The sequence below is a fragment of the Daphnia pulex genome, chromosome 3 (genome assembly GCF_021134715.1).
Source record: "Daphnia pulex isolate KAP4 chromosome 3, ASM2113471v1".
NCBI lineage: Eukaryota > Metazoa > Arthropoda > Branchiopoda > Diplostraca > Daphniidae > Daphnia > Daphnia pulex.
Genome location: NC_060019.1, coordinates 9160090 through 9187500, shown reverse-complemented (window position 1 = coordinate 9187500; position 27411 = coordinate 9160090). Strand labels below are relative to the sequence as shown.

Genomic DNA, 27411 nt, shown 5'->3' with positions numbered 1-27411 from the left:
CAGAACAGTCTTTCTTTTGCTGTCGAGACGCTGTCCGAGAAGGTAAAATTTAGTCATTGCTGGTACTCTCTTATGTGACATTTTTGATCATAGACATGGTAATTCCATTTTTTATTCTTTAATTTTATAATTTGTGTGTGGTTCAAAACGTGTAACATTGCCTTTAATTCATAATTGGTAATTGCATGTGGCCTGCTGTTCATTTCCACAATGTCGTCTCTTGCTGAATGTTGCACGTTTCGTTCCATGCAGAACAGTAAAAAGTAATTATTGCTTAACTTTTTAATTCAAGACTTTGTTTCTGAATTAAAATTGTGTGACTTTGTTTCAAAAAGTAATTTAAATTTTTCTATTAACTGTTGAGCAGTAAAGCCTGAGCTTCATTACGTTTTGTTTTGCAAATTGTTTCAATTTCCAGTTGAATTATGCCAAGAGCTTTCACAGACATGCACTTAACTTGTTAGAACACTCGAGTGGGTTAGAATTTGCCTATATTTTAGTCTACTTTAAAAGTGTGTGCTACACATGTGATTTTTGTCAGGAATCAGGTCAGACATTGAATTCTCGATTTAGATGACATTTTACAACAACTATATGTTTCTAATTAAGAGCTTTTGTGAAAAGATTTGCTCAATAGAATTGTATTGTTTTTTTATATAAAACAAATTTGCCTTTTTTTGTATTTGAAAATGTAATTGGTTCATTGTTTTCCTTTGAACTTTGATTTATAGGATTTCTTGGTTTAGTTGTTGGAGCTGCCAATGGTGTTGATGCAGCGTACATGGTGTGAGCAGTGGTTTTGCCGTCATTTTCCAGTCGAGATGTATTGAGGGCGCGTTTTCGCAATGGAGCTTATCCAAATGGAATTTTCGCAAATGGAGCTTGTGCAGACATTCACTTCAACATCATACTTCAATGTGTTATTTGCCTATGTTGGTGTTCTTGCAGTGTTGAGCTGTTGTACAAAATAGTCGATGTTGCCTGGTGGCTGTCGGGTATGTTTTATCGGCTGCCTTTTGTCGAAGTGTCGTCTCGTCTCTTGCCACCTGTACACACGTTAAGGTAATGCTGGATGAATAGTTTTATTTAATTATTGACTGGTAACTAAATCTCCGTTCTCGTTTCAGTTCAATCGTACGCCGCCGTTCCAGACTTGATCCATTGGTGAAGCCGAAATGAGGGTGCTGAAATTCAAGACTGAAAAATTAATTAGACTGGACAATTTACAAATGCATATATGTTGTCCCTTTTCCCTGAGTAAACAGCATGTCTGCCGTTGGTTATTCGTTTGGTCGAAATGGAAATAGCAATGAGAAGTTCTGATGAATTTTTGGAGAAAGATTTGTTTGATCACGAAATAATTCTCCCTTATGTTTCGCGATCAACTGTACCTCCTTTATATAACGTTTCAACTTGTTCGCATGTATATGACCAATATCAATACCACCATGTCAATACTATTACTTCGCTAACAATATAATATGAAATCAAATTTATTTTGTTCTTTATTCCTATAAAATATAAAAAATTTCTTTCCGCTTTATAAAAACAACCATCATATTATTTATTTACTAAATTTTTTTGGATAAAAATTGGCGATGTTCGTTTATTCCTTTTTTTTTTTTTAGAAAATAATATACTTATATGTATTTAATTTTATTTTTTACAAACATAACCACATATATATTTTATGGCCCCCAGGGAGGGGGGGGCCTGTGACTTTCCCAACCGCGATAATAACATGTGCCGTTATTATTTTGTTGGTGCAGAAAGCCGGAATTTAATCTAGCAGTTGTCGACTGAGTCAAACCTGACATAGATCAGGTTGCCTCAATCGTATACTGCACAATAAAAACGCCAAAGACGACAATGGAACCATTTCAAGACTGCAACACAGGAAATCACTGGTAGAGCAAAAAAAAACACGAAAGAGAACAGATTTCAAACACAGGATAACATTGGCAGGGCAAAATACACAAAATGCAAACAGAAAAAATATTTAAAGTCAGCGACCCGGATATCACTGGCAACTTCAGGCTAGTTCAGGATACCGCCAGCACAGCTACTTCTGGATAACACTGGAACCACACGCTGCATACAACAGTTCAATTAGTCTCCATCACATCTTTCACCACCTGGCTGCAACAAGGTAACCAACAGCGGACCTATTCAAGAAAATCAAAAAATTACCATCGGAGAAAGACAAGCACAATTACACAGGACTCTTAATGAAAAAAAGAATACCAGGAGTAAGACAAAGCTACGCAGTCCAACAGATCTCTCCGATATTTCAAATTTTACAAAGGAAGTCATAGTTGGTTGGCATCAAACTGGAATTTGATCTCTAGTCATTATAACAAAGTACTTTAGTAGGAAATTGGAAAAAAATAATTACTTTTGCTTTTGCATGGCACGAGACATACGACTGGGTGCAGGCAGCAAGACACACGAGGCACGACATTTCAGCAAAATGGACAGGCTTCCGAGTTAGATTCTGGTTAGATTGCTTGACCAAGTGGAATTGAAATCACCTATCAATTTACAAATCGAAATTTAACATTAAGTAACCCTAAGAAATTAACAAAAAATACCTTTACATTTTCATCATGGGAAACGTCACGACCAGCATGCAGCATCCCACTTCTCATTCGTCAAGGAACAAAATGGCCGAAGATGCTCGCGCCACCTAGCGACAGCCAATTGGATTGCTTCCTTGCAGACAGCACGCAGCAGCTAAATTTGAATTCCTCACGCCTTTCACCTTTCACTATCCTATGACACAACATACAAATGATTTAGTTAGCTATTTCAGACTTACGGTAAATTTTCGAATCCTAATAAAAGATGAGAAGACAATAAGAAAAAGATGTTCCAGCAATACTGTACTAAATCTAGCATTGGTTGTTACCACTCTGTCATTAGGATGACATATTCAGTTAGGATACCAGGATTCACAATAGTTGACAGTACAGACTTCATGAACCTTTCACATTTTCTCCTGGAAATGGATGAGAAATAATGAAAGAACACATGCCAAACAAATAACACAGGAAATCTAGTCAATTTACCAACGAATTCATTGGTAATTTTCGAAGAAGATGTCGCTGAACTTTTGACGTCATAAGCCCATATCTGACACAACAAACAACATTCTTTCACGCCATCTATTTGACACATTCCAAACTCAATATCTAAAGGACTTGCCTTAGATAGTCGCAAGTCATAAAAGTAATCAAAAAGACAATTTCTCTTTGCTTAAAATTAGCATGGAGTCTTTAGAATTCTACAGAGAACAAAGCTCACTTGCTAGTATTAGGCAACTTTTCCAGAAGTATACCGGAAGTAAGCAATAGCTCCTTAAACATTGAGCTATCGTCAAAATAAACTAAATATTCGTGATCTACGTGAAATTTGGGGTCGATTAGATGTGATTTAAACGAAATCTAAATTGTGGCCAAAATCGAGATGCGTGCTCTTTCTAAGAAGCACACTGAAATGCTCATGATAAAAAAACCGTAAAAATGGAATCCACAGCAGGTTATTCACATCACACTCTTCATGTCTCTGAAACTCTATGTGGAAAAGGGACAAGGAAATTCTCTACGTTATACACCACCAAAATTGTGAGATTCATAAAAGATCTTATCTCAGCACATTTGTATTCCACTTAATGTTGACTTCAACCATGAGTTTTAGGCTTTTGACATCGTGATAGGCCTAATGGATGGAAAGTGACTGAGCGCCAAGTCAACTTGTTGGAATTACTGACAGTCAGTATGCATATAAGTTATGAAGTTCAATTTGGTAAATGAAATCACAGGAATATAGGTATTAATTAGCTACAATTTACTACAGAATAGAATCATCTTGGGAAACTTTGTCTGCTCCTAAATTGCATGATACACATCATAAGTTAAAGTTACTTCAAAAAATCAAAACAAATATTTAGATTAGGATTTTGAGGTAAGTTTAACCGTTTTTAATTAATAACATTTACCACATCATTTAGCTAATGGTTCTTATAGCATTCTTGACTTCATGTTTTCAGTAATTTCAGCTGATGTTTTTCTGTGAGCTAGGTGCTTGTGACAATATAGAGATCAAATGGTCCAATCCAATAACATAAGCTATGTTTTCCAAAGCTAAATAGTTTCTACAGTCATTTAATGTTTACATAATATTTCAGGTTAACTTCCAGTGTTAAATCATAGTAAATCTTCAAGATATTGAAGACATCCCCAGATCCAATTCTCTACTGCTATCTCTTTTGCAGACCAAAATAATGCTGCCACTCAAGAGGTTGTGATGACCTCCACTTAGTTTAAATTTAGGACAATGTAGCATAGATAGATATTGTTTACTGTCACTACAACATGGTTAAAAATCATATCTAAATATTCTCTCCTCTCAGATTAAGCTCTCACCACAGTTATAATTGTTTGGAAACTGAGGAGAGATGGCTGAAATCGAAGACTGACAATTTAAATCAATGTAGAAAAAATTTAAGTGCAAATTTGGGCTCCTTTCCTTTCTTTTCTGTGAACTTCGTTTTCTTTACTAATCAATAACCCAATCCCACCGTTGGGCACTCAACCGTTGTATTTAGCAGGACGAGGAGCTGGAAGAGGGTGTTGGTAGTATGGGAATTGAGGAAATTGTTAATTGAAATAATTTCACATTTTAATATATGAGTTAATTTCTTCCAATTACAATTTGTTTGTTTGTTGATTTCACAATCGGGACGATATATATTATTAATTTGAATAGACAACTGATTATATCATTGGTTTTGTTCCTTTATAATATATTAATGTTTAACAAAAAAAAATGATAAAACAAATTATAATTATTAACTTCAATTTTCGAAAGCCGAAATACAATACCAAGGAACGGAAACAGTTTAACTTGCAAAGGTTTTTCACAAGATTAGGGTACAAAAAAAATAACAAATAACTATAAGAACATAACGTTTTTACAAAAATGTAATGTATGTAATATTAAACTTCAATATAAATGTATATTATATAAAGGCTACTTATTTTGTTTTTATGAGAGTCAAATATTCTATAGCAACATACTTGTTGCCGATTTAATCTGATTTTTACTCCGCATTTTCCCCCAAATCCTAGTCTCTATATTCCCTTGAAAAAAAGACAGATGGGGTTGTCGTACTAGCATAAACTATTCCTAACTCTCGTGCACTCGTGGCAATGCTAACAGCGTAAATTCCCAACTATCTTCACTTGTGGCGGGTCAAAATCCAAAGTTCCAGCAAAGGCCAGAAAATGGTGCACAGCTTCAATTCAGCAAAATGGCAGTCAATGGATCTGTTTCACTGTGCGAAAGTAGAAAAAAAATAAAAAATAAATCACCAGGACATAACAAATACACACCGCACATTAGGACAGAATATCCTTAGCACTGACTATTTCCAAATGAGCAAGTTAACATGGTGGTGTAACGTAACAGGGAATTATATTTGATGAAGTCGATGGACTATGCCCGGTATGAAAGGCGTGTTTTCAATGGTTACTTTTACTTATACTTATACTCCTACTTTTACTTATACTCCTACTCCTACTCAATACCAGTTACTTCCGAACGTTGGCTGAAACACATTTATGAAAGACGCTGGAACATGCCACTATTCAGATGCACGAGATTGCCCTTCTGACTACTTGTCAACCGAGTTAAAAGCCCCACTTCAGATTCGTTTGCAAAAAGACTATATAAAACTTGCATTTTTATCTGAAGCGAGTGGCGGGAGACTTACTTGCTTGACTCCTTCACTAAGAAGATGAAGATTTTAAAGTTTACGTAGTTGTCCATGAGGTGTTACATCGTCCTGATCAGCTAGAATGCTGGAGGAATCATGGAAATTTCCCTTCGCTAGTTTTCTATGAAACCGTAACGAATGGCAACAAAATAAAAGTAAGAAAATAATTATAAATATAAAAAAAATATCCATTTTGATGAATAGTTCTTTCTAATACAACTCACATGTAAAATGACTCGAAACTAGTGTTGATTTTGCCATCTTTGGAGATATGAATAATTGAATACGCCAGTTGACGCGAAATCCGGCTGTGTAGACCCAAGGTATGTCGACTTGTTTTCGAGCTACATAACTTTATTTACGAAAAATTGTTTGACGAACAACACTCATTGATGTTCCAGGAGTAACACTTTTAGTTGATGGGTTTGAGTAATACGTAGAGCGCAACAGCTGTTTGGCCTGAGTTGATATTTCCTTCATGGTCCTGGATTTTCACCAATGAGTTAGATTCTAAACGGCGAGTTTTTCTTGGGGCCGTGATGGAAATCTTGAACAACAATGGGCTAGATGCTTCACCTCGTGATGTAGTCGAACTCAATTGACCGTATAGTCAAATTTCATCACCATCAAGTTTCTAGTTTTAATGAAAAAAAAAATTATTCGATGAGTATGGATTAGAAAAGAAATATAAATGTTTCCTAATACCTGATGCGTAAGTCCTTTGATATAATGGAAGTGATAACGGTTTGTTAATGGAGAACTTCTGCGGCAAGTAACATCTGTAGTGACTCTCCCGACGCCTAGTTTTTTACTATCGTAGGTAGATTCCTAGTGTGTTGAATAAAACCCAACTTCAGAGAGGACGATTAATGTTACATACTTTTCTGTCACAAACAATGACTCGACACGTCGCAGATGGAAACAAATGACGAAAAGCTTATTATTCAAATATACAAACCGGTTTAATCTAATGTAATAAAAACCCACATACAGTAATACTAATAAGTTTAGGAAGAAGTAACACAAGAAGATTCCAATGCGGATATGACCAATTCTTATTGACAAAAAAGTTTACTTTAAAATTTACCTGAAATAATCCTGATGTTCAGATTACAGCCTCTCCCTGACTCGATCCAACACCCACAGCTATAACCACTCAGTTAAATCCAGTGATAGCAACTACAATTGGACAAAATAGATTTCCATTCAATATTTAACCAACAATCAAAGACAGCAGCCAAGATTTGATAACGTATCAGGCCTGTTGAGCTTGTAATACCGTCATCCATCAATAAGGATACAATAGCTTCATCACTAACAATTTTAAACATATAAAAAATCCGCCTTTTAACTTACGTAGGTTTCAATCCAGCTAACAAGTTGGTTCCACCACCCGACGTTCATATTGAAACATGGATGCTGTGCAGGCTACTGCTACTGTTGCTTCCGACCGTTAAACACACACAGAAGTAACTTCTCGAACAGCAATACTCCTATATCGAATCCAAAATATTCATGAAAAATGAGTAACCTTGAAAATCACCCTTCGAACCACAATAAGTATCGAGCATCAGGCCTGTTGAGCTTGTAATACCATCATCCATCAATATGGATACAAAACTTTCATCAGTTACTTCAAAGAAGAAATAAAACGCCCATGATACTCACATCAATCGGTGTTGAAAGGTCAGCACCTAGCAATACTCCACCAAGACACCATCATCATGTTTCAAGTTAGCCACCTGTAATAACAATTAGTATTTAATAATCAACCCAAAATTCTTACATTAATTCAACCAACTTCCAATCAGTATCCTTTTGGCAAGGCTTAGTCATTGAACCCTCGCCGCTATTTTTCTCATCACTAAGTTTATAATTAGATTAACTGAAATTAGCGACCCACCTTCAAGTACGTCGTGGTAATCACATGCCCTTGGTAACGAATTGAGGACGATCACAACGAGAAAGTACCTACACAAGCATTTAATTAATAATTAACAATGATGACATCGGGTTCAAGACCAAATTTGTACAGCAATTATTATCAGTATCCTTTTGGTTAGCTTTCAATAGAAACATTTGAATGTTTCTTCACTGGACAATTCTCATCACAGAAATATTCACATTTCGTTTGCACACAACAAATATTACTCACATTTCCAACTTCTTGTAGCCATGCCTGATGATATGTTACTGGATTGCTGCAAAGTCTTGACTCAACATCCCATATCAGTAGCAACACCGTCCTGTTCAAAAGAAAACACGTTTCAGTAAAAATGTACGATCGAAGGAATATGCAAAACAAATTTTGAATTCAGTCACGCTCTCGGACATTTTTTTCATGACCATTTCGAAAAATCCGTCACAATAAAGCAGAGGAATTAAGAAAACTCAACCCTACAACATCGTTGAGAAAATCTCAGATATGATTCTAACTCGGCCTTTTAATTCATCACAACTTATAGCATTTTATTAATGCCTTACACAACCATTCACTTACCCTTCATTCCTTGTTCCTTCCATGTGATGAGTGCAATGGTGAAAAACTGACAGTATATCCTTCTTTATGAAGAAAAAAATAATTAGCTCTAAAACACCAAGGCAACAAACTGATATGATTATTTAAAATATGAATCAGATAAGATCAAAGATTATGTCATCACAGTAGGGTTTCACAGCAACAAAAGTACCAAGACCGACAGATCTGAATATTCTCAAACTTTGCAGCAAGAATAAATAGATACCATCTTGGATCTCAGATACTATTGAGGGTCACACCAGGTCATTTTGCTTCATGGTTTTAATCACTTTCTTGTACCCAATATGAAAATAAATCAATGACATTGACTCACTTTTCTGTGGCATTAGTATCTTCATCATCTCGTCATGAATATCAGTTACAACTGACTGGATGGCCATTCATATCATTCAGATCTGAAAAAAAAAATATGTATATATTTAGAGAACTGATTAATTTCACAAAAAAATAATTCAGCAAGACCAAGTCTAACGGAACGCATGGTACTTGGTACCATTAAAAGGACAAATTAACACGCGACAGAATTTTAAACATTGGATTAAAATGAACTTACACGAGTAAATTTTACAAAATAAAAAGCATGCATTTTAAAATTTAAAAAAAAAAGTAGTACCAACAACCTCACAAACTCCTTATTAGATTTGGGGCACCAATACGTATGTAGAAAACCTCGATTCTTATTAACAGTACAAAGTTTCAGAATGGATTTACTTTGCAAACTGATGACTTTAAGTTTTTCAGATCTGTCGTCAACTTCTCAACTTCCACAGCAATACAGCAATGCCAGACTTTATCAATTCAGCCTTTTTGCAGCGTTGGCACTTGGTAAGTCAGAGAGCCATCTAGCAATAGCAACAAACATCTGTCAAAATTTGTTAAAGCTTTTTCTTTTTGAAATAATCTTTATACTTTATAGTCAAGACAAATTAGAGATTTCCTAAATTAAATCTGCAACTCAATTTTTGGAGAGTTTGGCCTGATGCCCAAATTTCAATAAGCATTACAGGAGGGGCGGGGGGAATGAACAGCATGAGTTTTGCGTAATCAATGTAAATTACTAAATTCTAAATATGGACGAAATCCGGTTTCAACACCACTTTCAAATCACCTGAAATAATAAAGCCATTCAAATCTGTGCTACAAATTTTGTCAGATTAAAACATTATGGCACGAGAACGACGAGTAGGGAGAGATCGGAGACAGTGAAAGTGAACGAATACAGCTTGCGGTTTGCCCCAATTTTCTCTTTCCCGTCATCCCTTTTCTGCTTTGTATTGGGTCATGCTCATTGAAAACTTGTTTTCTTTTCTTCACACACCTTAATGAACATTTCACTCCTCACATATCAAACCTATAAACACGTTAGTTGTCCAATCAAAGGGAACAATCCATTTTCATACGCAGAAGAAGTATGAAGTCGACCGTCGTCATCCTAATAGTGTTGGCTGCCCTGGCTGCTGTCGCCTCTGCCCAGCAAACGAGTTGGGAGACACTCGAAACCATGGATGTTGATAACGTCTTGAAAAATACGAAACTTGTGAAGCGCTACTTAGATTGCCTTTTAGATCGCGGACGCTGTGAAAAAAATGGAAAAGATTGGAAAGGTAAAAAAAAAATTTTTAATTCTAAACTTACTGTGAAATTTTAATAAAAAACGTAATGTAGGAATGCTGCCCCGAATCCTTAATGAGGGTTGCAGTGGTTGCACACCCAAACAGGTTGAAAAGTCCGACCAAATTGTCAACTTTATGAAGGCGAATCATTTAGAAGATTGGGTAGCGATCGAAGCTAAATACAAAACGGGTTAAAAATTGGGACACTACATGTGATGGCAGACTTAACACTACATAATTCCGAAAAATTGCTGCATATTTTTTCAATCATATAATCTCAGCCTATACAATACACTTATCTTGCTTTTCTCATCATCATCATCTCATCTTCCTTATTTCTCGGTGCTGAGTACAGTTTGCTTTGTAGTGAACAGTTTGAAAATATTTCAACTCATACATCTCTCAGGGTGTTTAAAAGACTAAAAACCCAGATTGAATGATACGAAATCAGAGCTATAGAATCAGAGCTATAGACTGTCGGAGTCTATAGCTCATTAGCTCTGACGAAATGATTTTTACATTCAGACGGAATGTCTAGGAAGGAATGGCAGTATAAACCGTTTTCTCTTCGTCGAATGGACATTCTGGAAAATTTCAGAGCGCTAGTCTGTTTCAGTTTCCTGGCACAAAATCACGGTAGAAAATAGAAAACTCAACAACTACGGGCGGGACCGCCCACGCCCGACGGGTCTATCAGAAATCAGACTATCACTCTGCTGCTGGCAGACTGCAGACTGCACGGTTAGAAAAAGTTTCGGAGAAGAATTTTAATTCAAATAATTGGACAAAAAACATTAGCTGTCTGTCTGTCTTGTTCCTACAACATCGTCCCTAAACAACTCATAAAATTGTTTCTCAGTTCAGCCCGGTTCAGCCAGTCTATAGCTCTGGTTCAGCCATGTATGCAGTGCCTCTAGCGTCGTCCTTGGTCTACAGATGAAAAAGAATCGTCTGCTATGATATTTAGAATTCACACGTTTTTTCAGTTCCTTCAACAGTTCAACTTTTTGAAAATCAGTGAATTTGCTATGGAGAATCGACGATTGGCAGTGGTTAGTTAATTTTAATGGCCTCGATATTTTCTTGATTCTTTAGTAATTGGTACATTCCTGTCATAGGCGAGGGAAGAAGAGCAGGATGACCGAATGAAGACTTTTATATTTAAAGGGGAAGGGCATACGCTTGGCAACGCTATTCGGACAATAATTTTGAAAAAGTAATGGTTCGTCTAAACTGACATAGAAAATGTATTAATTGTTTATACTTTAGTCCTTGTAGAAAATGTAATAGGGATGTTCGGCGTGTCGGGCCGTTTACTTACAGTTTCCAAGTTGAATAAATTAGACACGAACAAAACCGTGTCTTTTACCTCTCGTCTATTTTAACACACTCAATATTGTACAGTAAATTGGGGGGAAATAAACAATAGGGGGTAGGGTAACAACGACTGAATTTGGGGCCACCTATCGGGGGCCCCCAAGGCAATAGTCGCGTAGGTGCGCCGGTGTTGTTGTGCGGCGTCCTGATCTCGTCGTCGTCTGTTGGAATGGAATATTCCTAACACACTCCCCACCAGAGCCCGTAGCATCCGGCTCGACATCTTCGACGACGTCTTCCGGTTCTTCGGGAGCTGGCATAGCGTCTCCGATAGCGAGATCGATTTCTGGTTCTGGCAGAGTTGGATTTGGATCCTCTTCCGGCTCCTGGATCGGTTCCGGATTTCCAATTTCGACGTCTTCGGCGAGATCTTCTCGCAGCTCTATAGGGTGAAGACATTGAATGGCTCTATTAATTAAATTACCATTTGGAATCTTGAGCATGACAGAACGGATGAGTCCGTCGCGGCTTGGAATCAGTTCCTTCACTACTCCGGTAGACCACATGAGTCGTTTGGAGTGTTCGTCGTGGATAACAACGACTTCTCCTAGGCGGATCTTCCTTCCGGATTTTCCTTTGGAGTGGAAGTTGTCTAGTTGGAGTAGATAATCGTCGACGAATCTAGCACAGATGTCAGCGACATATTCCCTCCTGTTCTTGTCCATCTCTTGTAGTACGATGCTGGTCGATGTAGGATCCAGCAAGTTAACGGCTGGCTCCGGATCGGCACGAGTAGAACGTCTGTTGTTTAGAAATTGGTTAGGAGTTATCGGAAGTGGATCGTCAGCTCCTTCCCCAATATAGCTGAGTGGGCGGGCGTTGATTACGCTCTCGATTTCTGCTAAACTCGCTTCCAGTTCCATGTAGTCAAGGCAGGCTCGACCGTTGGAGCGTCGCAGCAGATCCTTGACGCTCCTCACCATCCGTTCCCAGAATCCTCCCCACCATGGCGCTAGGCTGGCGGAAAATATCCAAAGGGTTTTTCTGGACGCGAGAAAGTCTTGAATGATGGGATCGGCGTGAATAGTTCTCAGGAATCGGTCGACACATCGGAACGTTTGCGCGTTGTCCGAATACATCACTGAGACGGGTCCTCGTCTAGCTGCGAATTTTCGAAAGGCTAGTAAGAAGGAACGCGCCGTCATATCGGGTAGTAGTTCCAAGTGAACCGCTCGAGTGACTGCACACGTAAAAAGACAAACATAACTTTTAAGATGGTTCGTTTTCTTAGCTTTAGTTGTTGTTATTAAGATGTCTTGGATTTCGACATCTTCTTCGACTGAATCCTCTTCGCCTACGATTAGAGCTTCGATTGGAGCGTCTCCTTCAGCGGGTGGCTCCTCGATTCGCTCTTCAGTTGGATCGTCTGCTGGCGTCGGATCCTGGACGCTTGGTGGAGCTTTCCTTTTCTTCCTTCGCTGTGCTGGTTTGTACAGCAGTGGTCCAGCGAAATCGACTCCTGTAACGTGAAAAGATTGCGCATGTTTGAGTCGGTTTAAAGGAAGAGGGGCTGCTAGTTCCTGGAATGGTGGCGATGTCAGTTTTTTACATTCCACACAAGTAAACAGAATCTTTTTCACTTGCTGTCGTCCTTTAACTATCCAGAATTTTTCTTTCAACTCTGATAGTGTCACCTTTGCTCCTGCATGTAGTAGCGACTCGTGTTTGTCTGTAATTAAGAAAGTGATTACTATATGTGATGCAGGAAGCAAAATTGGGGGATCGATGTTCCTATCTCTTAGGGCAAGTGATACTCTCCCATGGATTCGAACGAGACGGTCTCTGGCGTCCCAGATTGGAAAAAGTGCAGCGATTTTCTCCTTGGGCTGGATTGTGTTGTCTAACTGTAGCGATTCAAACGCCTTAGGATACCGCTCTCGTTGGAGCTGTCTGTAGATCGTTAGTTCCGCTTCATCCAGCTCCTCTCTGGATAATCTTGTAATCCGGATAACTTTTCCACTTCCTTTTCCATCTGGTCCAATTGCCTTTATCGACTCCATTCGTTCTGGACCGGGAGGTCTGAGCTTCTTTTGACTCCTGCTGAGGAATCGTGAGACCCAGGCTGTACGTCTTAACAGTCGATTCCAGGTGGAAATTTTGTCGAGATTCCAGTCGACGGAGGCTGTTGGAATTGCGATGGCTGCTGTTGTGCTGACCGTCGTACTCCTAGCTTCCGATTCCATTTCGGACTGGATTGTTTGTGGAATTTGGTCGTTGGGAGAATCTGGCCATTCCGTTTCTTCTCCTTTGAGCCAAATCGGGCCGTTCCACCAAAGAGTTGAGGTTACCAGCGTTGGCGCTGGCGCTCCCCGCGAGGCAAGATCGGCCGGATTTTGGAGACCTGGACAGTGTCTCCACCACTCGGGTTGTGAAAATTTTCGAATCGTTTCCACTTGATTTCGGACGAATGGTTTCCATTTGTTCGGCTCTCCTCTAATCCATCCTAGTGCAACCAAGGAGTCTGACCAGTAGATAGTTCTCCAATACTGGACTTGCATTGCATTTTTTACGACTTCACCTAAACGTACGGCTAAAAGTGAGCTCAGCAATTCTAAACGCGGTAAAGTTACTTTTTTCTTAGGTAGAGGTGCAACTCTCGTCTTGCTGGCCAGTAGGATGATGAGTGGATCTTCTTGTCCTTTTTGGAGTCGGGCGTAGGCTACGGCTCCATACGCTGCTTCAGAAGCGTCTCCGAAGACGTGAATTTCGTGAGAAGTGACTTTTTCGGATAGTCCGATCCATCGTGGAATTTGTAGTTCGGTGAAATCGGCGAGACCAGTCATCACTATCTTCCAAGATTTTTGGATATCGGCTGGAGCTGCTTGGTCCCAACCTATCTCCTTTTCCCAGAGCTTCTGGTAAATAATCTTTAATAAAAGTACAGTGGGAGATAAAAATCTAATTGGATCAAAAATTCTTGCCGAGATACTGAGTATCTTTCTTTTGGTGATTTCCGTTCCCACTTCTTCCACTGCTTGGATGATGGATGCTGGGTCGAATTTGAACGAATCGGATCCGGTGTCCCACCGGATTCCTAACACCTTCTGTTGGCCGTCCAAGGCTGGGGAGAGTAGGCCTACGACTTGATTCGACAGTCCTTTCTCCTTCAGGTGTTGTTTGAGGTCTTCGTTGTTGGTTGCCCAGCTTCTCATGTTGAGTTGGGCGTCACTAAAGATCTCGTCCGTCTCATCGACTCTTTTCTTGGCGATTGATAAATTGTTTGCTCCGCCGAGGTAATCGTCAACGTACAAACTTTCTTCCAGCTGTTGAATAGTTTCTGGAAAACGAGACTTTAGTGATTTGAAATGTTTGTTAATTGTAACACGTAGGAGAAAGGGGCTAGAACTAAGGCCAAAGGGCACTCTCTTCCACTTGTAGGCAATAAGAGGCGATCCAGCCACTGCTGGATCCCTGGGCCATAAAAACCTGATTGCTTCAGCATCTTCCGGCTGCAGGGCGATGTTTAGAAAGGCTTTTTCTATGTCGGCGATCCAGGCAATCTCGTACTTTCTGAAGCGTAATAGCACTGATAGGAGATCGGGATTGAGATTTGGTCCGGTCTCCAACACGTCGTTCAGACTTGGTCCAAATTTCGTTTTTGCTGCTCCGTCAAAGACGGGTCTGATTTTCGTCGTTGATTTGTCGCCTCTGAAGATCGGATGATGTGGGAGATAGGTGTGAAGTTCTTCGTAGTCCATGTTCGCCTCCTCGACGAATTTGCTGTCGATGAGCTTTTGGATTTCTGCGTGGTAATTCACCAAGTCTCCTGGATTTTTTCTCAATCTTGTTATTGTGCTTTCCACTCTTCCGGTGGCCAACGGGAGATTTTTCTGAAGTCTCCACTTGTCAGTTGTCCAAGGGATCGGTGTACAGTATCTTCCATCTGGCCATCTCGTTATTTTTTCGTCAAAGAAATCGAAGCGATCATCCGATTCCACTGCATCAGCGCCTTCAAGGTTCGCAAAATTTTCTATTTTCCAGAAAAGAGAAAGGTCGAAATTAGCAGCAACTTGTTCTTCCTTCTCAAACCATTTACTATCTTCTTCTCCGCTGGATCCGATTGGGGCATCTGAGAATGACGCTCCTATTGGCGTAGTTTGGGGACTGGCCGTTCCAGTCTCCTTTTCCATCGGAGTTTTGTTTGCTTGAGTTGAAAGGATTTTTCTTTTTTGGCTACTTGTCGCGAATGTTGACGTAATCTGTGGAATCGGGTAACTTGATGTTAAAATTAAATTTTGGATTACTTGAGTTCCTGTCTTCGATTTTGCTTCTTGAGATGGTCCAGCAATCATTCTTCCGAGTTTCGTTTGAAACGCGCGCAATCCGCATGGACTCTGTATGGCGGCTTCATTCGACATGATCTGGAACATCTGGTCCATTCCGACTAAAATTCCAATTGGCTGATCTTCGGTGTGTGCCATCTCGAATCTGTCGTCGGCCAATTTTTCGTTTTGGATCCAGAGGCTGTTTGCAAATTCGGATCCTACGTACGGGCCGGTATCTGAAATGTGATCCGATTCTAAAGCCATTAGTGTAACTTTTGGGGCGCCTTGCCAGGTGCCCCTTACTTGCATTTCGACGTTTTTTGTCATTTCGGGCTTGTTGGGTTCCTTTTTCTTAAACACTCTTGTGCTGATGTTTTCCACCGCTACTGTCTTCATGTTAAGTTGCGATGAGAGTGATTTCAGCACCCAAGAACGATGACTTCCGTCGTCTGCAAATAAAATCGCTCTTGTTTCGTTACCGTTTTGGCCGCTGATGATGACTGTTGCCGTTTTCAGCATCAATTGTCCAAAGCTGCTTGCACAGGCTGTGGTTGTCAAAGTTGGATCGCTGGCCACGATTATTGCTGCTGTTGTGGGATTGGTGACTCTGACGTCTCCTTTGTCGCAGAGAGCGGTGTGGTGCCTCCCTCCGCACTTGTTGCAGTTCCGGGCGGATGTGCAATCCTTCAGCGCGTGTTTGTCTCCAAAACAGTTGACGCACCTTTTCAAATCAAAGATTATCTTTTTCCTTTCCGTCAGCCCTTTCGGACATTTTGTCGGCCAGTGAATTTGGCTGCAGAAGATGCAGGGCCTTTCGCACACAATCCAACTTGGGTTAAATTTAACGTTTTTATTTTTTAAGGCGGATTTAACCTGAGGAGCTGGACTTGCTTTGGCTCCTACTGCCAATTGTGATGCTGTTGCCGGCTGTGGATTTGCCGGTTTGGGCTGTTTAGGAGCTGGAGACGATTTCTCCTTTTCCACACCTTTGATTCGGTTGAACCTTTCGGCCGCGTCGATTTGATCTCCAATGAATTTGATGACCATCTCGATGTCCGTTGATTTGTTTGTTGGCGATTTTGCCCATTCTTGTTGGAGCCTGGTAGGAATTAATTTGATTAATCTTGCTCCGAGGAGTCCGCCAAAGGAACTTGTGGGGACTCCTAACGTTTCCAACGCGCTAATGTGCGATTGGAGATTCAGCTGGAAGCTCCTCAGAGCTGGAACGTCGTTCCCGTCCTTTACGGGCTGCAAGGCATCCAGTTTCTCAATGTGCGCGTCGATTAGAACGTCCGTCTTCCCGTACATCCTTTTCAGTTCGTCGATTGCGACTTGGTAATTCGCATCTGTTAATTCAAGATTGTTAACCAACAGGTACGCCTCACCTTTAAGATATTCCTTGAGGTAATCGAATTTTTGGACGTTTGAAAGAGATGAAGAGTGGACAGCTGCGTTAAAGGATTCCCAGAATTGGGTCCATTCCAGTACGTCTCCTTTGAAGTGCTTAATTTGTCGCTGCGGCAATCGTATCGACTGTACGGCTGAAGCTGGGGCTGGTGCTGCCGTCACGTTGATTACTGGCGCGGGAGGTGCCGGAATGGCCGCCATGATTTGGGCAATAATTTGCGCCATCTGTGCTTGACTTGTTGCTGGATTTGCTGCTTGATTTGCTGCTTGATTTGCCGCTTGATTTGCTGCTTGGCTTGTTGCCTGTTGTTGGAAGAGCGCTAACAATCGTTTGTCTCTGTCCTCTTCTTTCTTTGCCTCTTGCTTTTCTTTCACGTCGTCCAACCATTCTTGCTTCTTCTGCTTGATGATTGATCTTGCTCCAGACACTTCATCTTGAACTTGGAGAAAGGTGTCCAGATCCCCATCAATCTCCTCCTGCGCGGCCTTGGTCGCTATTAATTTCTCCTTGATTTCTTTTGTTGCGCTTTGGTAGCTTTCGAAGAGACTTTTCAATCTTGTTTCTAAGGTTTCTAGTTCTTTAACATCTTCTTGGGCCATTACTTGATTTGCAAATCCGTTGATCCGGGTTATTGCTCTTGTTATGTGGCCTTTGGTGGCTGACCTTGTGTTTTTCATTGACTGAACCATTCTTCCTGGTTGTGTAGCTCTTCAAGAGCTGTTGACTGGGGAAAAGGAGATGAAATAGAGAATTAATTTAATTTTTTTTTTTTTTTCGATCACTTATCGACTGATTTGCCCGTTTCCTTTTCCTGTTTTCCTTGGGGTTTCGTGGAACGGATGAGTTTCCGTTTTTTGTTTCCACTTTGTTTGAAATCCCTTGGATGTATCTGAAAAAGAATCGATTTAAATTTGGAGCTAGGGTAATACCCAGGCTCCTGCAAAAATCCGGGCTGGATGACTCAATTAAGTGAATCTGGTTTTTTTCTGTTGTTGGTGGCGCCACTTGCGGCGTGCCACTACACTTTGCGAGAGAGGAAATAAAGTTTTTTTTTTTTTGGTGGCGCCCCTTGCGGCGTGCCACTACACTGAGCGTGAGCGAGAAATAATTTTTTTTTTTTTTGTTGGTGGCGCCCCTTGCGGCGTGCCACTACAGTGAGCGTGAGAGAGAAATAGTTTTTTTTTTTTTCGTTTGGATGCACCGATGTTTCGGGATCCTATGTAAGAGGGTTTTTTTTCTTTTTTTTTTTTAAGGAAGGACAGATGGACAGAGAATATTCATTCAATAATTGTATTTAGCGGTTGTTTTGGAGACCTTTCGGCTCCTCTGTGAATGTTGAGAGAAAGAGAAAGATTATTTCTGACTCGATACCATCAGCAAGCGAAGAATGGATACGGGAGGACACACGTGCAATGAAAAGAGGAGACGAAATCCCAGTAGTTTAGCCCAGGCCGATCTATGGGCCAGAGGTTGGGACGGCGTGTTCAATGGCCGCCCCCTCAGGCTAGCCCGACAACGAAAGGCACAAAAAAGTCGAAAGAAAAAAAATGGAATTTTTGGGCATAGGTTCCCCCCTTTTCTACGTCTTTTTTGTTTTTACAATTTAGTAGTTTTAGTTTGGGCAGATTTTAACCACCCAACAACAAAAGAAAGAAACAAAGATAAACGTTTGGGGGGTCTAGAATTGTGTAGCCCCAACCGGCTTCACAATTTTGAGTTTTGAGTGAGTTGATTTGAGTGATTTGAGAGGGAGGACACGGTTATGCACTGGGTTAAAAACCGTTCGAAGGACCATGTAGAAAATGTAATAGGGATGTTCGGCGTGTCGGGCCGTTTACTTACAGTTTCCAAGTTGAATAAATTAGACACGAACAAAACCGTGTCTTTTACCTCTCGTCTATTTTAACACACTCAATATTGTACAGTAAATTGGGGGGAAATAAACAATAGGGGGTAGGGTAACAACGACTGAATTTGGGGCCACCTATCGGGGGCCCCCAAGGCAATAGTCGCGTAGGTGCGCCGGTGTTGTTGTGCGGCGTCCTGATCTCGTCGTCGTCTGTTGGAATGGAATATTCCTAACAGTCCTGATGTTATTTTCTGTGGCTACACCATCCCTCATCCATCTGAAAACAAGTTGCACTTGAGGATTGAAACAAAAAGCATATCTGCTGTTGATGCTCTCAGAGAGGGACTTGAACAACTGCAAAACTTGAGTGATCATATCCTTAAAACATTTGAGGTAATTGTAATGAAACATCTCAGTTATATTTGAGTTAATAATTTGTATTATTACAGACAGCAGTGGTGGACTATAAGTCAAATCAGATGGAAGTGTAAAGTTTTCAATGTTGTATTGATAATCAGAAATACAACCTCATTCTTCGTAATACCTTTTCTTTAATGCACGGTATTTTCTTAGCATGTAGAGTGCTACAGAAACATAAATTATTAAGTATGTATAAGTAAATATTAATAATGTATTTCCTTTCGAAGAAAACAAGAAGTGATAAGTTACCTTCTAGTTCTTTGATAACAAATTCTCCTCTTGCTATTGCTGAGTCAATTTCTTTTTGGTCTTTCAGAGCACTGTTCTTCATGAAAGCATTTTTTAGTTTATTACGAAAATATGGGTAACCACCTGGGTAATCTTTGCCAAGATGTAACATCTACACAGTTCCACAGAAATGTAAGTGAAACATCTTCATGATCATAGTAAAAGCAGTAGGTTCACAATACCGTTTTGTACAATGCACGAGACTGCTGCGACATTTTAAAAACGAATGTGGATTGGTTTTATTTCAAAAATTTTAGTTTTCTCCTTAGTCCACAGCAATGGCACACAAACAAACCAACTGCTTAAACTGGTAGTAAATAAAAAACAAAACAAAATTACAACATGCTAAACATGCAGGACGCCAAAAGGCATAAAAATACGATCAATTTACAAACTCTTGAAAAAAAACATTACATCTACGTGTGAAACGTCAAGGAAAAATCAAGGTGAACTCCTCCTTTTGTAGTACACTTCGACCCTGAGGCAGTACTGTTCTAGTACAACAAAATCTCGTCTTCGTCTGCTGTACTTTTGTTGGGTGTTACTAAAACGCGAAGCGAAACGGCGGAACGCGAAACTCCTAAAACGCGAAACAGTGGTGCGAAACGGTCCCAAAAATTTTCGGGACCGTTTCGCAGTTTAGGCGCTAGAGGTCTTACTAAAATGCGAAACCGTAGACGCGAAACAGTCGACGTCAGTAGCTCAGTGCATTGTTAAAAGCATGGTTAAAAGTTAACTACTTACTAACCTAACTAACTACCGAACTGGCTGTTGATATGTATGTTGGCAGTTGAGTTTAAATGTGTGTACACGGAACGCTCTGTCTCGGTTTGTCTCATTGACAAAAGCAGCAGCAAAAAATAAAAAAAGCAGAAAAGTTGAAATTATTCGAGAGAGAAAAAGAAAAACAAGTTCGTTTCAAAGAGACTAAGTAGTCACGAAGACGTCGTTATCGTTCGTTTTTTTTGGCTTCTTCTTCTTTTTTACTCTTTTTTTCTCGTCGACTGATGTTAAAAAAAAAGAAAAAGTATTAATATGATACTAAAATGTCTACACGGTTGGTACTATTATACACATCATCCCACAGCTTCAAACCAAAAATATAATATTTCAACAGGTGTGGGTTAATGATGATGAGCACCGGTCTCGTCATATCACGACCACCACTTCTTTTATAATTTAGCGTTATAGACGACAAAATAAATCTATTCCGATCAATTCTGATTGCGAGTCAAACACATAAAAATGTCGTCCTTGGGAATATGATTTCTTTTTCTATCAAATTAAAAAAGAAAATAATAAAATAGAAGATTTATTTTTTGGGGTTATTTTGTTTAAGAGCCTTTTTTTTCTAAACGCTCCGGAGCATTCGAATAAAAGAGCATCCATCAGCAATGGCGAGACGTTGTGCAAGAGCTACTTCGGTTTGGCCACGCTCCAAGTGCTTCGACCGGCTTCGACAAAAGACGACGGGAAATACACAGCCATATGGCCAGGGTGAGAAAGCGCAAAGCGGCATACATGCATTCATTGCCTTACTCATTATCAAAATCAATTAACGGCGAATTATCTTGTGTAGAATTGATGCCCAAATAGCTATACCGGCCAGTTTAATTTCAGAAACTATAACCTATTTATGTCTGAGTCTGTAATTATTGACTTTGTACGAAAATATGTATGAATAAACCAACAGAACTTGTTACCAAGCCCATCTTTGTTATTCAATTACTCTTTGAATCTGTTCAAACTACAATAAACGGTGGAATTCAAGATGTTCATATTATTTATTTAAATTAAATAATAGTATCATTTTTAAATTTCAAAAGTAAAATATTTCGCAAGTAGTTTCGCAATTTAGGATGCCCTTGGGCGTTCAGAAATTTAAAAACTGGATATTTTTTATATTTCAAAAATCAAAGGTTTCGCAAATGGTTTCGCACTTTAGGATGCCCTTAGGCCATTGGACCCGCGAAACGGTCCCCAATTTTTGGGACCGTTTCGCACCACTGTTTCGCGTTTTAGGAGTTTCGCGTTCCGCCGTTTCGCTTCGCGTTTTAGTAACACCCACTTTTGTTTACGACTTTTACGTAACTCAGTAAAGACGTTTTGGCTAGCTTCATAATTTATAAAGAAAAATTTTCACAATGGCTCAATCAAATATTTTTTCTCGACTTCTACATCCAATCAGACAGTTAACATTTAGGGTAGGTGTTGATTTGTTAAAGAATGGTTCATGAAACTAAATTGTTATGTAATATTTTCAATAGTGTGATAAAGTTACCGTATTGAGATTTCTGTCATCCGACACCAGCAGCGGAGATATGTATGAATTCTATAATCTTAAGATTTTTTTTCATTGATAGAATAATATAAGTTGTTAAAAATATCAGGTACCCCTCACCTCAAACTGAACCATGGATTCCACCATATGTTGAAAGGGAAAATGAGTCATCCACTTTGAAAAAGGCCAGGTATTGGTTTTCTCTTCAATTACTTATATCTGAGTTTATTGTTGTAAACAATTTTCACATCTCCACAGACTAATGTATCAATCCAGAAAACGTGGTATGTTGGAAAATGGTTTGATTCTCAGCACATTTGCCTCACGCTACTTGGATGGAATGAGTGATGATCAAATGTCTTTATATGACAGACTGATCAATTTACCCTCAAATGATTGGGATATTTACTATTGGGCAACTGGTGTAAGAGAGACACCTGAAGAGTTTAACAATGAAATCATGGATCTATTGAAGGATCATGTAAAAAATAAAGATAAGGAATCAAGATTTAAACAACCTGATTTATATTGATGATTTCCATATGGATGATTGTATTTAGAATTGATTTAATACATCTTAAATCTTATTTTTCCCACCAACTTATTCTTGTATTGCATCAACTCTCATTCTTTGATGAAACCTCCAGCAAGTATGCTTTATAAACTTTTTCTTGGGCTTGCCATAGTTTCTCCAACTTCTTAAGCTGGCCTTTGCTGACTTCTTTGCCATCCTTGTCTAAGGTTGGCATCCCTTTCTCGTCGAAAGCAGAATATTTATCCGTTTCACCTAGATCAAAGAAACACGTTAATCATTTAAGTTATAATGATTGATGGCACAAACAATTAAATCTATCTTTACTTCTGAATAGTTCAGTGGGAGGCATGCGTCGTTTTGCTTCCTTTTCGGCTTCTTTGGCTGCTAATTCAGCCTTTTTACGTTCTTTCTCAGCTTTTTTGGCTTCCTCAGCCAATCTTTTGTCTTCTTTCTCCTTAAGCAGTTCCTCACGTGGGACAAGCTTCAAAGCAGGAGGCTGATTTTCCCGATCTTCGAGTCTTACGCCCAGGTTAGGCAAAACGTCATCTCGAATTTGATCGCAAAGTTCGAGAACGCGTGTTGCACGTAATTGACGAGCCTCTTTTCTCACTTCTTCTCGGAAGTCTGCGAGCGCTTCAAGGACAGGCATTACGATTTCTTCAACATTATCGGTACCTCCACTAGACGATTCAGAGGGGAATCCAAGGGTTTGCTTGCCTTCAATCACGCCAAAGATCTGGAACAACCGCGTTACATATTCGGCAATGACCTTGATTAGAACCCGGTTGGCAGATTGCTTCAGCTGTGCCAGGTATTTATTGCAAGCCGATATCATGCTTTTAATCGCTTCCAGAGACGTTTTAGTGTCTATGTTATCGCAGAGAGCTTCCCGTACTCGATTTTTCGTTTCGACGAATCGGGTGTTGACTTCCTGCTCAGCTGTGCTCCATTTTTGAAAATATTCTGCGGCAGTATTCGATGACGGGCCATTCCTCAAAAGATCCTTGGCATTTAAGAAGAATTCCCTTAGCATTTTTTCGTAACTCGATGCTTCATCCATTGCACTGTCACTATAGTCGAGTGTTTCTTTCCATGGGTGAAGCAAGAAAAAGATGCGCAATTCGCGGCTGCTATTTCTACTCAACGCATCTTGTATGGTGATGAAATTCTTGAGGGATTTAGACATTTTACAACCCTGTAGAATAATGTCCATTATAGTTTTCTATTGGGTGGAAGAACGGAAAAAGTTTACGGAAGTTTGTATAGTACCTGGATGGTCAGATGACCAGTATGAAGGAAATAGCGAACCCATTCATCATTATCGTAGTAGGCTTCAGATTGGGCTAGTTCATTGTCGTGATGAGGGAACTTTAGGTCGACGCCTCCTGTGTGAATATCCATTGATGACCCTAGAATTGCACTTGCCATCACACTGCATTCAATATGCCACCCAGGACGTCCTGAATAGAATAAAATAAAATAAAATAATTTAATTATTAATTCATTACGTTGGTTCGACATTTTTTAGTTGAATTTTACCTTTCCCCCAAGGAGAATCCCAGGAAGGTTCACCACTCTTTGAAGTTTTCCATAGCGCAAAATCGTTAGGTGATTTTTTCTCACTTAACCGATCTTCAGAGACACTTAGATCACCTTCTCCTTCTTGCAATGCCTTTGAGTCACCGTAAGCTTCAGGTACCAATTTCGCATACTTGTGATTCTTTTGCGAATCGAACTTTGAGACATTGAAGTATACAGAGCCATTTGCTATACAATGACAAAAGAGTCATTAACCGTGACGAGATAATAGAAAAAAAGAGATAAAAACTCACCTGAATATGCAAGTCCACGTTCAATGATTCGTGAGATGTAATCCACGATCTCCGGGACATATTCGCTAACACGCGTAATAACATCGGCTGGTAGAACATTGAGAGCGGCCATATCTTTGTAAAACTCTTCTTCCCAATGTCGCGGAAGAGACGCGAAAATTGCGTTATCTGAAACATCCATGCCGTGCTTCGAGTCGAGCCAATCGCTCAAGACGTCTTTGGCTTCAGCCAACAAAAAGCTCTTTGCTTCGGATAATCCTTGACCAAGCTTGATTGTTTCGGTGAATTTTTCAATCGCGGCAGTGACTTTGGCCAACATCTTCTCCTGCATAACTTTCTTGTCGGGATCGGTGGTTACTGCCATTTGCTTAGAAAGACGATCAACAGATTCCTTGACATCTGTTTGAAGAGTTTCAAGTTCACTCATCTCAGTTGCATACTTTTCATATAAATAATTTTGCCTTGCTCTTTTAATAATTTTGTCGTCAATATCAGTGATATTCATTACATAAGTAATGTCATATCCAAAGTAGTCTCTTAAGACCCTTCTCAGGATATCAAAAGACATGTATGAACGGGCATGTCCCATGTGGGATGCATCATAGACTGTTGGTCCGCAAGAATACCAGGTGATATTTTTCCCATTCTGAGGAGTAAACACCTCCTTCTTACGAGTCAGACTATTGTAAATCTTCAGCTCCATGCTGCTGTTGTTTAAGGGGGCTTCAGACATAATAGGTGAACAAGGTACAACCAATTTCTCAATGTGTTCCAAAAATTATTATTTATCCCTTCGAAACTTCTCACTCTGTAAGTAAAATCTAGTCATTAATATTTTGAAATGTCTGATGCAATAGTTAAAATGTCTTACTTACTTCTATCTTCTACCTAAATTGCCAACCACTCCAACTATTATATATTTTTGCGATTTGCACGTTAACAGATTTGTGAATGTCACCAGTTAACTTTAACGTTATAAGGAAGTTAACAATTAATAAATTTGAAAAATAAATGCTGGTTCGAATGATAACGATCAAATGAATCCGAAACCGGTGCGTACCTTTGACGGTGTATTCGGTTTGTTTCTTCCAACACCGCAACACGTCAAGTTAGATAGAAATTGCGAGTGAGCCGATAACAGCGATAACAAATGTGGTGATCTTTTATGCTGCAATTTTAAAAGGTAGTAATTTTTTTAATAATAATTTTAAAAAATCAAGAACTGGTTTTAGAAAATTTTGGAAAGCGTGAAAGTGTTGAAACAAAGAATTAAAAAAAAAAAAAAATCGTTGATTTATCTGTAGGGGAACACGGTGGCAATGTCGCCATTACAGACGAACTTCTGTACCGGGATCGTGAGCGTGGCCTATATCCGGATTTTTTTGACAAGCAACTTCTAATAAAGGAATCTTTTTTTCCAGTTTGTTTTGAACAATTTATCAGGATGAGTTTACCAGCATTTATCGATTTAACGGTCGAAGAACAGGTTAGTTTCCCCATAAATTTAGTCCGGTAGATGCTAAACTGTTGTGGCGATGAAGTGTGGAGTCTGCCAGTAGCGTACACCTTTCTGTGTTATAGACAATTTTCCCTACTAGTATTTCTAATTTTTATACCTGTTTTACCACCTGGAGAAAGCAAATAACTGTTATATAGTACTGAGACAAAATTTAAGACATCAAGGCTTTGAATTGGTCATTGTATTCATATCTGTCTTTTTAGGCTACTGAATTGTGTAGCTATTTCAAGGCTCTTGGAGCATCAAATGTGGATGATGATCAAAACTCAGATCTTAGCAACATTGTTGCTGTTGCAGATCTCTGTTTCAAAGTAAGTGACAATTTTATTTCAATTAGTAGTGTGTGTTTACACTATTTTCTTCTTTGAAGGAGGGCAATGAAGTGGAATCTGAGGGAGTCTTGAATAGCATTGTATCTATGCTCGTTCTTCTCCCCAATGAAAAAGCTGAACCAATAATTACTACGTTTTGCCAAAAGCTTGCAAAACCCCCCTCAAACAAGTTGGGACTTGTTTGTCTGAGAGTGTGAGCATTTGAAATTTGAAGTTTACATAATGAATTGTCTAACTATAATTTTGATTCTTTAGTCTGTCTGTACTATTTCATGGGCTTGATCCTGTGAGTACAACGCGTTACACGGTCTATCACACGCTAGTCCAAGTTGCTGGACAAGTGGAACAGATGAAGACAGTGTTCACGGATCTAGATAAAATGCGTACTCAACTAGGGCCATGCAAACCTAACAACGAGCAGATGCAAAAACTCCTCCGAAGTTTACATGAAGCTCTCCTCAACTCCAGAGAAAGGTAAAGTATTGAAGTTAAACAAATAATTGTAACAATAAATCAAACCAGTGTTATTATTCAGTGAACTGGCCTCCAAAGTGATGGTGGAGTTGTTGAGCACTTACACGACCGAAAATGCTTCACAGGCTCGTGAGGAAGCTCAACGCTGCATTGTTGCTTCATTGGCTGATCCCAACACTTTCCTTCTCGATCATTTATTGACTTTGCAACCTGTGAAAGGTTTATAAAAATTACTTTGAAGTTAAATCAGTTATTAATTAATTTTTGTGTACAGTTTTGGAAGGTGCCCTTTTGCACGATCTGTTGACCGTATTCGTGACGGAAAAGCTGTCAGCTTATTTGAAGTTTTATGAGGAAAAGAAAGATTTTGTTGAAGGACTAGGTATTTACTGGAAATTTTTAAGTATTTTTTTAAGAATTTTAAGTAACAATGATTTTTAGGTCTGAAACATGAGCAGAACCTTCGAAAAATGCGAATTTTGACTTTCATGCAGTTGGCTGAAAATTCCGTAGAGCTCCCTTTCGAAACGCTCGAGAAGCAATTACAACTAACCGAAGATCAAGTAGAGGAATTTGTCCTTCAAGTCCTTAAGACGAAATTGGTGCGCGCACGAATGGATCAGTTGAACAAGAAAGTGCTTGTTTCATCAACCATGCATCGGACATTCGGCAAGCAGCACTGGCAGCAGTTGCGTGAGTTGCTGACTACTTGGCGAGGCCACCTCAGACAGGTCAAAGATTCCATGCTAACCATCGTTAACGAGCAAGCCGAACTTCTCGCTCAGCAATCCTGAACCGATTAGAGAAGAAACAAAAGACTTCAAATTATCCCGCTATCCATCTCTATTAAGGTTTTGTGGAAATAAACGATGACGCCGGCACATTATCTGACAAAATCAGACT

General features: G+C 39.5%; 6 protein-coding genes and 5 long non-coding RNA genes across 30 annotated transcripts; 6 read left to right on the top strand and 5 right to left on the bottom strand.

Annotated features, from left to right (window-relative positions):
* Positions 1 to 1804: 1804 nt before the first annotated feature.
* On the bottom strand, positions 1805 to 3310 carry LOC124191435. 6 transcript variants are annotated; one of them, XR_006873439.1, is made up of 5 exons: positions 3069 to 3310; positions 2909 to 2998; positions 2592 to 2834; positions 2396 to 2531; positions 1805 to 2165 (listed from the first exon to the last, which is right to left on the bottom strand). It is a non-coding gene; the product is annotated as an uncharacterized LOC124191435 (long non-coding RNA). The 6 variants fall into 6 exon arrangements; XR_006873437.1 differs by having other exon boundaries at positions 2592 to 2767; positions 3069 to 3307; XR_006873441.1 differs by having other exon boundaries at positions 1805 to 1904; positions 2014 to 2165; positions 2592 to 2767; positions 2909 to 3295.
* A 537-nt stretch (positions 3311 to 3847) lies between these two features.
* LOC124191431 lies at positions 3848 to 5138 on the top strand. Its single transcript, XR_006873433.1, has 2 exons — positions 3848 to 3963; positions 4049 to 5138. It is a non-coding gene; the product is annotated as an uncharacterized LOC124191431 (long non-coding RNA).
* LOC124191427 lies at positions 4967 to 9533 on the bottom strand. 10 transcript variants are annotated; one of them, XR_006873421.1, is made up of 13 exons: positions 9424 to 9512; positions 8936 to 9157; positions 8629 to 8710; positions 8277 to 8338; positions 7932 to 8022; positions 7680 to 7747; positions 7445 to 7518; positions 7133 to 7269; positions 6864 to 6955; positions 6482 to 6627; positions 6001 to 6410; positions 5774 to 5897; positions 4967 to 5335 (listed from the first exon to the last, which is right to left on the bottom strand). It is a non-coding gene; the product is annotated as an uncharacterized LOC124191427 (long non-coding RNA). The 10 variants fall into 10 exon arrangements; XR_006873418.1 differs by lacking the exon at positions 9424 to 9512 and adding an exon at positions 9225 to 9391 and having other exon boundaries at positions 6482 to 6604; XR_006873419.1 differs by lacking the exon at positions 9424 to 9512 and adding an exon at positions 9225 to 9391 and having other exon boundaries at positions 9027 to 9157.
* Positions 5329 to 5709, top strand: LOC124191433. Its single transcript, XR_006873435.1, has 2 exons — positions 5329 to 5505; positions 5592 to 5709. It is a non-coding gene; the product is annotated as an uncharacterized LOC124191433 (long non-coding RNA).
* A 48-nt stretch (positions 9534 to 9581) lies between the features above and the next one.
* LOC124191426 (probable DNA-directed RNA polymerases I and III subunit RPAC2) lies at positions 9582 to 19368 on the top strand. The gene is made up of 6 exons (XM_046584637.1): positions 9582 to 9917; positions 10796 to 10835; positions 10927 to 10980; positions 11047 to 11144; positions 19064 to 19220; positions 19277 to 19368. The coding sequence occupies exons 1-6, from the start codon at positions 9727 to 9729 to the stop codon at positions 19316 to 19318; spliced, it is 582 nt and encodes a 193-aa protein (XP_046440593.1). The 5' UTR covers positions 9582 to 9726; the 3' UTR covers positions 19319 to 19368.
* On the bottom strand, positions 11294 to 18885 carry LOC124191419. The gene is made up of 2 exons (XM_046584624.1): positions 12886 to 18885; positions 11294 to 12825 (listed from the first exon to the last, which is right to left on the bottom strand). Exons 1-2 carry the CDS (start codon positions 17665 to 17667, stop codon positions 11392 to 11394), a joined length of 6216 nt encoding a protein of 2071 aa, XP_046440580.1. The 5' UTR covers positions 17668 to 18885; the 3' UTR covers positions 11294 to 11391.
* On the bottom strand, positions 19316 to 20058 carry LOC124191425 (electron transfer flavoprotein regulatory factor 1-like). Of its 3 annotated transcripts, none has more exons than XM_046584634.1 (4): positions 19950 to 20058; positions 19718 to 19842; positions 19497 to 19647; positions 19316 to 19411 (listed from the first exon to the last, which is right to left on the bottom strand). In XM_046584634.1, the coding sequence occupies exons 2-4, from the start codon at positions 19748 to 19750 to the stop codon at positions 19356 to 19358; spliced, it is 240 nt and encodes a 79-aa protein (XP_046440590.1). In that variant the 5' UTR covers positions 19751 to 19842; positions 19950 to 20058; the 3' UTR covers positions 19316 to 19355. The 3 variants fall into 3 exon arrangements, with proteins under 3 accessions (XP_046440590.1, XP_046440591.1, XP_046440592.1); XM_046584635.1 differs by having other exon boundaries at positions 19927 to 20026; XM_046584636.1 differs by lacking the exon at positions 19950 to 20058 and adding an exon at positions 19931 to 19949.
* Positions 20059 to 20070: 12 nt separating this feature from the next.
* LOC124191432 lies at positions 20071 to 21307 on the top strand. Its single transcript, XR_006873434.1, has 2 exons — positions 20071 to 21032; positions 21115 to 21307. It is a non-coding gene; the product is annotated as an uncharacterized LOC124191432 (long non-coding RNA).
* A 294-nt stretch (positions 21308 to 21601) lies between these two features.
* Positions 21602 to 22403, top strand: LOC124191423 (succinate dehydrogenase assembly factor 2, mitochondrial-like). The gene is made up of 4 exons (XM_046584632.1): positions 21602 to 21739; positions 21803 to 21858; positions 21926 to 22006; positions 22075 to 22403. Exons 1-4 carry the CDS (start codon positions 21680 to 21682, stop codon positions 22346 to 22348), a joined length of 471 nt encoding a protein of 156 aa, XP_046440588.1. The 5' UTR covers positions 21602 to 21679; the 3' UTR covers positions 22349 to 22403.
* LOC124191420 (cysteine--tRNA ligase, cytoplasmic-like) lies at positions 22339 to 25307 on the bottom strand. 4 transcript variants are annotated; one of them, XM_046584625.1, is made up of 6 exons: positions 25059 to 25307; positions 24184 to 24991; positions 23891 to 24118; positions 23621 to 23811; positions 22676 to 23546; positions 22339 to 22603 (listed from the first exon to the last, which is right to left on the bottom strand). In XM_046584625.1, the coding sequence occupies exons 2-6, from the start codon at positions 24914 to 24916 to the stop codon at positions 22434 to 22436; spliced, it is 2193 nt and encodes a 730-aa protein (XP_046440581.1). In that variant the 5' UTR covers positions 24917 to 24991; positions 25059 to 25307; the 3' UTR covers positions 22339 to 22433. The 4 variants fall into 4 exon arrangements, with proteins under 4 accessions (XP_046440581.1, XP_046440582.1, XP_046440584.1 ...); XM_046584626.1 differs by having other exon boundaries at positions 24184 to 25004; positions 25059 to 25295; XM_046584628.1 differs by having other exon boundaries at positions 24184 to 25004; positions 25055 to 25288.
* Positions 25308 to 25488: 181 nt separating this feature from the next.
* LOC124191422 (eukaryotic translation initiation factor 3 subunit M-like) lies at positions 25489 to 27404 on the top strand. Its single transcript, XM_046584629.1, has 7 exons — positions 25489 to 25669; positions 25906 to 26013; positions 26073 to 26227; positions 26290 to 26508; positions 26570 to 26727; positions 26783 to 26890; positions 26950 to 27404. The coding sequence occupies exons 1-7, from the start codon at positions 25628 to 25630 to the stop codon at positions 27300 to 27302; spliced, it is 1143 nt and encodes a 380-aa protein (XP_046440585.1). The 5' UTR covers positions 25489 to 25627; the 3' UTR covers positions 27303 to 27404.
* The last annotated feature ends 7 nt before the right edge of the window (positions 27405 to 27411 follow it).